The 10005-nt window shown below is 52.8% G+C and overlaps 1 protein-coding gene across 1 annotated transcript; it reads left to right on the top strand.

Moving 5' to 3' along the window:
• The first annotated feature begins 1359 nt into the window (after positions 1-1359).
• Positions 1360-3235, top strand: ANKRD9 (ankyrin repeat domain 9). The gene is made up of 2 exons (XM_068192393.1): positions 1360-1521; positions 2000-3235. Exon 2 carries the CDS (start codon positions 2050-2052, stop codon positions 2923-2925), a length of 876 nt encoding a protein of 291 aa, XP_068048494.1. The 5' UTR covers positions 1360-1521; positions 2000-2049; the 3' UTR covers positions 2926-3235.
• The last annotated feature ends 6770 nt before the right edge of the window (positions 3236-10005 follow it).

Consider the following 10005-nt stretch of genomic DNA (forward strand, 5'->3'; position numbering starts at 1 on the left):
GCGGTCATCAGCACAGTTGGTAGCGCGATGTGGTCTCCCTTCCTGCCTCCCTGAGCAGCTTCACAGAGAGGGCTGCAGGGAAGCAGAGCATTTCAGCCCCTGCCTGGTGATCCCCCTCAGTGTACACAAGCGTCTCCCATTCCAGCAGCAAACAGCAGCAGAGGGACAACTCCAAGGACAGAGAAATCAGACCTGTGGCCTGTGAACCCATCAGCAACTGGCACTGCTACCTGCAGATGCCAGAGACTCTGATCTTCCTGACTGAGAGGACAATGGCTGCAAGAGGGGGAGACACTGGGGCCAAATACACAGAGGAAGAGGGAAATGGTCTCAGGGGGTCAAGGATGGAGCAGATCCCAGTATTTGCTATCAGTAAGGAGGCCTTAGGAGAGAGCAGATCCCAGCAACGCCAGCACTCGCCTTCCTAGTGTGTGACCGTACATGTGCATTTTAGGGCCAAGGGACTCCAGGTGCCCAAGGGGAGCCCCTGGTGCAGGGCTGCAGACAGTGCTGGGCTCACCCCACGTCATGACCATCTCCTTGCTCTTCTGTAGCCCAAACCTGACAGGTGCCTGTCAGAGGGAATGGCTGCAGGCAAATGTCACTCTCTGAAGACATCCCAGAGACACAAATTTAGCAACAAGCATGTGTGCACACACGTGTGCTGGCCGAAGGGCAGTGCCAGGCCCCAGCCCGAGCCACCCACGGGGGCCAAGAGCTGGCATCGGCCAGGCTGGGCCCTGCCAGGGCGGGCACGGGGGTGTGACACCGCCTGCCCCGGCACACGTGTCCCCGAGCACTGCACGTCTGCAGCCTCCCGCGCCCAGGAGGCCGGGTATCCCACAGCCCCTGGGCACAGCCCGCTGTGGCCCAGACGCCATGTGCCCTTGACCCGTGTGTCCAGGCTCTGGTGTGCCCCGGATCCTCCAGACTCAGGATCCCGTGGCCTCGGGATTCTGCACCCTCTGCTCTCTGCATCCCTTAGTCCCAGGGCCCCACACCCCCAGGACACCATGTACCTGGACTCCATACCTTTGGGACCCCAGACCCCCCACACTGCTGGGACCCCATATCCCTGGGACCTCACACCCCAGGGAACCCCGATCCCTACACCCCCGGGACCCCACACCCCCATGCTCCTGGAACCGCATGTCCCTGTGACCTCCTGCTCCCGGAAGCCCCGATCCCTACGCCCCCGGGCCCCCCATGCCCCCCGCCCCGCGGCATTCCCGCCCCGCCCCCGCGGGACTCCGAGCCCTCAGCCAAGTTTCTTGGAACTTCGCCTCCCGTGACGCACGCGCCGGCGCCGGGCCCCATCCTCCCGGCGCAGCCAATGGGCGGCCGGGGCGCCGGGGCGGCGGCCAATCGGCGCCGGCCGGACAGTTCCCCGGTCCTGACCGACCTTCACCGCCCGGGCGGGGCGGCGATAAAAGGGCCCCGCGGCGGCGCGCGGCGCTCCCGCCTCCCGCCCCTCCACTGCGGCGGACACGGCACGGGCGGCACCGCGGGACCGGCGGGGAGGTGAGCGCCGGCAGCGGGGGAGGGAGACAGGCCGTTCCCGTGCACCGGGCCCCGTGCACCAGGGATATGGGCGTCCTGAGCGCTGCCAGGAGGCCGTTCCCCTGTACCAGGTCTCCGTGCACGGGAATAAGGGTGTCCAGTGCATCGCGGGGAGGCCGTTTCCCCGTACCGGGTTCCCGTGCGCCAGGGACATGGGCGTCCTGTGCGCTGAGGGGAGGCCGTTTCACGGAGAGCCCCGGTGCCGGCTCTCCGTGTACTGGGGACACGGGGGTCCCGTGCAGCGGGAGCAGGGACGGACGGAGGGAGGGAGGGACAGCGATCCCGTGCTCCGGGGTGCGGGTGTCTCCTGCCCCGGGGTGTCGCGCCGGCTCGCTGTCCCCCGCGCCGGCGGGGGAGCGGGCGGGCCAAGCCGGCGAGCCCCGGAAGCAGCCCGGGGAGCCCCGGCCGCCCGGCACTGACCGCCCGTCCGCTCCCGCAGGTCCGGGCCGATGGTGGCAGGCAGCCCCCGGCGGAGCCCGGCCGCACGCCATGCCCTGGAGCGTCCGCTGGGTCGGCGGCTGCGGCGGCCAGTCCCAGAAGCAGTGCAAGAAATCCTCCTTCGCCTTCTACCAGGCGGTGAGGGACCTGCTGCCCGTCTGGTTCCTGGAGGACATGCGGACCATGGAGGCCTTCCACTGGGAGGACGGGGGCAAGGTGAGCGTGTACTCGCCCTCGGAGGCGCTGCTCTACGCGCTGGTGCACGACCACCAGCCCTACGCCCGGCACCTGCTCACTAAGTTCCCCCAGAGCGCCCTGGCTGTGCCCAGCCAGAGCTTCAGCTGCTGCCAGTCGGCCCCGCACCTGGCCATGGCCGTCCGCTACAACCGCGTCCGGGTGCTCTTCCGAATCCTCAAGGCCCTGCAAGCCTTGCCCCCGAGTGACAGAGCCGCCCACCTGGACCGCCAGGGCTGCAGCCGCGTGGAGGGCGGCAAGACAGCCTTGCACATGGCCTGCGAGCTGGTGCGGCCCGAGTGCCTGCTCCTGCTGCTGGGGCACGGCGCGGCGCCCTGCCTGCACGACAGCGCTGGGAACACCCCCCTCGACACCCTCCTGCAGCAGATCTCCCACGTGCCGGCAGCTAACATGCGTGCCAAGCTCCTCTGCCTCGACTGCCTCTTCTTCTTCGTGCCTCAGGACCTCAAGTTTGCAATGAAACAGCAGCTGTTGGACAACAGGCAGCAGTGGCAGGACCTCCTGGGAGAGAACAGGTTCCAGTGCCTGGTGGGCTTAGCTCCCCCATCGCTGTTTGTCGGAGCCATGCGTGTCTTGATCAGGACCATTTCACCTGAGCACTTCCCAGAGGCTCTGGATAATCTGCCTCTGCCTCATTTTCTAAAGCCTTTGGACTTGAAACTGGAGAGCTAGAGGGGTGGCATAAGAGCCTCCCGCTCACCTGACAGAAATAGACTTGTGCTAAAAATGTATCATTATACAAAGCTGCTAATGCAGTGGCCAAGTATCTGTTTTACTGAGAAGAGTATTTTTTAAAAGAACTGTATCCGGCACTTTACAGTATATTTTATTTAAAGATCCTTGTGAGGTGAGGGCCATGCTGCATTTTATAAAGATGTTCTATGGCATGTACGAATGAGGGTATGGGGAAGAACTTATTTGTAAATACATCCGAATAAATCAGTGGCAGATGTGATCAAAATACAAAACAAGCAACTGAAAACCCTGGAGTGGCATGTGCCTTGGAAAAGGGTGTGCAGGGTGGGGGAGTATCTTTTTGTTAGGATTTCCCTGTTACATAAGCCTCACCATCCTGGAACAGGATGACTCCTTTTTTACAGCTCTCCTAATACATCTTGGCAGAGATGCGGGGTTTTTTTAAAGGCACAGATGAAAACTTCCTCATCTTCTACACAAGACCAAAGTGCAGCCAGATACCGTTACAACTTCCCTAAACAAGGCTGCCAAGGATGTGCATCTGAACAAAATGTATTTTAAAATATGCATAAATAACAGTTGGCTTCCTTGTAAAGTTGTCTCTGTTCTCCTTGGAGGGCCAAGGTGTTTGTCAGGCAGAGAGAGATGGAGCACATTTGTTGCTGTGGCCAAAAATGTACCTGCCCTGGCCAGGCTGGACCCTGCAGCCCCTCTGTGTGACTGCTGCAGGGTGAGGATAGCACAGAGCAGGAGAGCCAGCCTGCTATTGCCAGGGGGATGTAAGGAGGTGTGACAATGGCCCAGGATCCTAGATCATGGCTTTTTCAATGGATTCTGGCCACTCCACTGCCACTCCCCATCAGTGCGTGATGGCTCAGGTTCAGCTGAGAGCACCGTGACAGTCTCGGTGTTTACTCTGGGTGCCAGAGGAGTAGCTTAGATATCCAGACTTTCCCCAGCTATCCCTCCTGAGATGCTCCAAGGTAGAAGCAACATCCTCACAGCTGCTCCAGATCAAAAAGCCCTTTTGGGGTAATGTCCTGCTTCTCTTTTGACCAAGCAAAGGGTACAGCTTCAGTTCCTTGCTCTGCAGTCTTAACTCTTCAGCATTTTGGGCAGTCCCTGTGTAACTGGCACTAGTGTGCTCTGCAGGGAGCTGTGCTGGCTCCACCAGCCCTGCAAATGATTGTGATCTCCTAGGACACAGCACTGGAGCCTTGGCTCTGTTCTTGGAAGTTGTCATTGAAACTGTAGGGTTTTGTTTCAGGGCTTAAATTTGTAGCCAGGGAGCATTTTGCCACTTGAACTATTTCAGGACTGCTGTTCACTCTAGGGTCATCAAGGAATTGATGTGTTTAGGAGAGAAGAGCCATGTTCAAGGCACAAATTTTTTTATTCATTAATTACTTTTGGTTGAGGAATGGAAAAAACACAGAATTAGGCACTATAAGCTGTCCATGTTTCAGCAGAAGAGAGTGGTATTTAATCTAAAATAATCTCCATACTGCATGCACAATAAAAGATAAGCCATGCTTCTGAAATTTGAGAAGAAACAGAAAAAAGATTGCTATTCTTAGCCTGATAGCACTGAAAATGTTTCCTAGAAGAGAAAATGTTCCTTTTTCCTAAGAAATGAAGCTCATACATGCTCAAACCTATTACCATGGGAAATTCAAATCCCTTGCTGGAAAACATGGAAAAATTCTAACTGTTCTCTTCAGCTGCCTTGTTGGTTATAAAAATACAGAAATCCAGAAAACTAATCCTAATCTTCCAAACATAGCCACTTAAAAAAAAAAATCTCTGTTGCTACCCTCTTTATTAGAGTAGCTGTTCTGCATTGCTTGTGGAAGAATGCTATGGAAACATCTTTCCAAACAGACTAGTAAAGGAGTCGGGTCTAACTTGCACATGGCAAAGTTTCCTAGGTGAGGTGGGGGAAGAGACAGCGAGGGGTTGGGTGGGACAGAATGTTTATCAGCTCTGCAAAGACATAATGAGGTTCAGCAGTAGGGGGCAGCTGGTTGAACTGCGTGCTGGAAAACGCTCCTGCTCCCAAGCTGTGAGAGCAATTACACACTGCAACAGCCCAACAGGCTGGGCAGGATATCCTACACCTTCAAATGAGCCCTTTAACAAAACACCAAGGCAAAGGCTGCCCTGTGACTCTCTGGAGCCCTCCCACCAGCTCTGGGGTAATTCATTTCAACAAACAGAACTGATCCCCTCAACATGTTGCGATGGCTGCGAAGCCAGCTGACTGCTGTGCCCTTCCTGTTATTCTGGGACAGGAGGCAGACTTGGTGCCAAGCCCACGCTGGGATGGCTCTGCCCAAGGTCACCAGCAGCCCTCGCTGTGTGTGGCTCGTTGATGTCTGCCATGCTTCATGTGGAGGAACTGTGGGCAAAATGCAGGGGTGAGCGTGCAGATCACTCACCCAGCTGGGTCCAGGCTTGTTTTTCAGACAAGAGTCACAGCTTGGAAAAAGGCTGGGGCTTTTTGCATTGGAAACAGAAGTCTTTTGTTTATAGACCAAGCAATAGCAGCATCATCTTTCCTCAGACTGACCTGCCAGCACATCTCTGTCTTCTACCACCCTTAGGGCACAGTGGAGTTCAGGCTCCACAGCCCATTCACTTTTCCATCTCTCGGAGAAGGCTACCAACAAAAGTACCAAGAAGTGCCAGCTGCATCACCACTGACAAGCTTGATAAAGCAAACAGGAACAGTGATTATATCACTGCAGAAGAGAACTGTGGTGCTAGAGCCAGGAAGCTGGCCACAAAGGTGTGGAAAAGAAGATTCCTAAATCCTAACACCACAGGAGCAGAGGGGTAAGGAGATAAAAGCTTCCGTCTTACCTGCACAGCTTAATGTTGTCACACATGCCAAATTACTCATCCATAGGAAATACTTTCCAAAAGCTTGCAAGACAGTAGATAGAACCAGCATTCCTGAAAAGCTTGGTTACAGTCAGTCCCCTAAAAACTACCTTCTGTCAGGAAACAGTGATGAAATCTAATAAATATGTCTCATGGGTTGTTCAAACACTTTCAAACCAAAATATTCATATACTACCCACCTTGTAGTACAAAGTGGCTTTATTTGCTGTGACAGGTAAAAAAGGCCTGAAACATTATCATTCAGAAAGCAAGGGGAGGGAGGAAGTACTGAGTTAGTTTTGACTCTGCAACTGAATCCTCACTGCAGTTCCCAAAGTTTAGCCTGCCTAGAGTCTGCTGAAGGACATGAAGTCTATTGCAATTTTGAGTAACTTGTTTAAAAGATGGGTTTGTGCTCTTTAACAGTCTTCCTTTACCCTGGCACGGAAAGAAGAGGCAAGGAAAGACAGAGCCTAGAAAGGGGCCAGGGTGCCAGGTTTGTGTCCTAATTTCCTATTTGTCCTATGTCTGGTGTTCAAACCATATGGGTTTTTGATTTGCAGGGCAAGAAATCTACTGACATCAGCAGATCCTTGTGCATTGCATCATCCCATCCCGGCAAACAAGGCACTTGTGCCATGTGCTTAATATTTAAAGAGCACGGTAAATCCTTGCAAACCAAGTTTATTAAGAACTAAGTTAATAAGAGTACTTGTATCCCTGCTTGGTGTCAGCACGTGTCTGAGGCTACATAACCATGAATTCCTAGGCTGGCTTCAGTGGTGTCTCCTCCTCCACCTGTAATATGTGAAAAGGAAGTTCTGCTTATGACTTGCTCAGGCCACATCCAATTGTCCTCTATTACCAAGAATCTCATCTATGGTGCTGCAAGGCTGCTGCTGGCACTGATTTACTCCTGCTCTTGCCACCACACAGGTACAGGTGCACGTGTAGTACAAGAGTGGAAGGAGCTGAGCTCCCCCACAAAACCTAACTCAGCAGCAAACACAAATACAGTTTGCAAAAGCATCAGAGATCCCTCCCTGCTGCTACAAGAAATGGAACCAAGTTCAGCTGGGGTACAAAGATTGCCCCCACTTGCCCTGATGACCCCTGAAATTACCAGTATCTGTTTGTCCAGTGGTTTAGTCAATAAATGAAAAAAAAAAATCACATAAATCAACAAAGCTAATTTCAGAAGCCTCAAAGAGAATCTCATCATGTTTGGGAATTACTCTAAAGCCAGGAGAGTCTGGTCATCTAATGACCCAGGCCAACAGTTCTTATGTTGAGCTTATCACATCTGATTGATTTACAGTATCTGTTTTAAATCCAACTTTACTTAATTGATTCTTTAACTGTGGTGCATCCAAGGCTCTCTGAGGAACCTGTAGCTGAGCCAAACAAAGTTCCCATCCAGCTAACCTTGATCTCTCATTTGTCCCTAAACCCCAAAACATACCCTGCCATCAACCCTGCCTCCTTATTCTGTAAGAAAAATATTCTTTTCCTAATACAAATGTGAGAGTTGACCAAAATGGATCTGAATCAGCAAGGAGAGAGGCAGAGGCAATTCAGAGAAGCAAGGAAGGCAGAGAGGGACTTTGATCTGTCCCACACTTCAGCTTTCTGAGCAAGGTTTTAGCAAATCTGAGCCAGTAATTCAAGATCCTGTGTGAGCTCCAGACCCTCCAGCCATTGCAAAGTTACATTCCCTGTACTGCAAATCTAATTGGGAGCAGAACAAATCAACACTTCTCCTTCAGGAAAGCAAATAAGGCCTGAAAAACTCAGTTCCCCAGTTCAGGAGCCATGGCAAGACACCTGCATGCCTGGGATATGAGGGGTGACCATGGACCTGTCTCCCATTCCCTGTGCTCCCCAGCTAAGGCAAACACAAGGGCAGTACATTGCATGGACCTCAACAGGGAGACGAACAATTAATGCTAGACAAGTCCTTCCCCAGGAAAGGGGAAAGCAGTGCAAAGAGGCCAAGGAGGAGAGAGACTTCCAGGCAGAAAGGACTTGGCTCAGCCAGGACTGGGAGCAGCTTCCAGCTCCAAGGAGGGCAGCACCCTCCCTGCATGGTTTGCTGCGAGTGCCACAGCTCCTCTCCCACAGTCTCATGGCTCTGAGGGCAAATGGACTGTCCTCCCAGCAGCGACCAGGCTGTGTACACAGACCTTGACTCTGTTTGGAAGACTGGGCAGACCCATCTTCTCTCTGAGCCAGCAAAGCAGCTTTGCCCAAAATTGTCCCTCTGCTCCTTTGTTCCAGTCCCAGTGGTAATTACTGTTTTGATGTAAGGGGTGTTTTCTGTCATCATGCTCTTAATATTCAGACTTGATTTTATAATCATTAGGGGTTTTTCTTTTTAGTTGTGCAAGTAAATTGCAATAAACAGGTACTACATCTCACTCGTATTTTTAATGTGATGTCATTTTCCTGACAATGTTTGAGGCAGCATTTTAAAGCAAAGCCTAAAAGGATAAGTAATTTCTAACTCACAGTAAGAGAGAGAATGAAATCCCTTGAGGAGCTTAGTTTCTGAGCATGCTTTCCTCTAAAACCATCTGCTAGGGCTCTCCTGCTCTCTCCCACTCCTGCAATAGGGAAAGCTATTGATGGTTAGTGACTCAAAGTGACAAGACAGAGACACTGATTTCAGTCCCTCACTAATGCCAAGCCCAGTCAGAGCTGTGGCCAAAGGCAGGCCGGATAAAATTCCCCAGCTGGTAAAGGAGGTGATCTGAACAATGGCTTGTCCACTTTTTCTGTGAGGAGAGGGGCACATCACTTCTGCTAACACATCTGCAGGCTCTCCCAGCAGGGGCAGGGCTGGGACCTTAAGGACCCCAGAGCTTAGGAAAACTGCTGAAAGCACTGTAGGGCCAGAGAACCATGGCAGAGCTCTCAGTGCTCTGGGAAAAACACTCTCATGCCAGTGGGAAGAATGTGGCACTCCCTTGGGTTTGCCTCCTCCTTCAGATGCCCAAGGTTTGACTCAGCTTTGCTGCTGCCTCATTTTCCCTGCCAGCAGCAACATCAGGGCTGTGGTTAGACCACGAACGCCCTGCCAGAAAAACACCTTTTGAGACAGCCCTGAGGTAAGAGCTGCCGGGAAAGCAGGGCAGGTGAGTCACTCACTGAGTCACTCAGCAGGTAGAATATTTTGAAGGATAAAACAAGGTAATTTCCTTCAAAGTGAAATGCCAGCTACGCATCACCCAGGCTGCCTTCACTGTGGAGAACATCAGGTGAGGTGTTGGAGCTCTGAACAACATCCTGGCCAGAGACAAGCAATTCACATCCAGCATCATCCTCCCAACCTTCATGACAGGTCAGCAAGCTACCGTCCCATCAGCCAGGGCTGTGGGATCAGGCTCTAGGTGAAAGACTCAAGGTGTGTTTCCTCATAATCCTTTGCTCCAGTCAGTCTGGTCTCTATGAGACCGTAATTCTTCCTGAGAGTCGCCACGCCAGACTGGGTGTGCACAGAGAGGCACTCCACCCTCCATTCTTTCTGTCAGGAATAAAGTCCTCCCTCCAGCACAGCCTGTCCCAAGACTCTTGTCTGCCACTGGCCCCTTGCAGCACTTACAGCCCTGCTCTCAGCATGCACGGGAAGCACACTACCAGCACGGCGATGGGCAAAGAGCATCCAAGCTGTCCTTCAGTGTTCAAGAGACTGGGTGAGCCCCAGCTCCTCAGTGACATCAGGCTCCTGTGGAAGCACAGAGTAGAGGCACCTGGGGCTTTGGGAAGACAGCATGGGCAGGCAGACGCTGGGCCAAGCATCACAACACTTGTATCATGAGAGCAGTGAGGACCTGAGTTCCTTTGGTACCACAGGGCACCAGCTGTGCTTGCACACAGGCTGAGACATGACTAGTAACGATACGCCTGTGCTACGGAGCCACTGCCCACGTGATGAACAGCCAACCCACAGCACATCTCCTTTTGCCAGTTTAGAGAGACACAGAGCAGCTTAATTCCAGCTTCTGAGGTCAAGCTTTTCCTGAGTAACATCAGCAAACATTCTTATCACTAATATCTGCAACTATTCTTATCACCAGAGGCCTCTGGCTCAGTATTGCCCTGCCGTAGCCATCACAGCAGCCTTTAACTCCTCAAGTCTCCCAGGCCCCACAACACAAGCCAGATAGCAGCAGA

This window comes from Anomalospiza imberbis, chromosome 6 (genome assembly GCF_031753505.1).
Source record: "Anomalospiza imberbis isolate Cuckoo-Finch-1a 21T00152 chromosome 6, ASM3175350v1, whole genome shotgun sequence".
Lineage (NCBI taxonomy): Eukaryota > Metazoa > Chordata > Aves > Passeriformes > Viduidae > Anomalospiza > Anomalospiza imberbis.

What these genes read in the sequence shown, in the direction of transcription:
- ANKRD9 (XM_068192393.1), top strand. Translation starts at nt 2,050, where the DNA reads ATGCCCTGGAGCGTCCGCTGGGTCGGCGGCTGCGGCGGCCAGTCCCAG.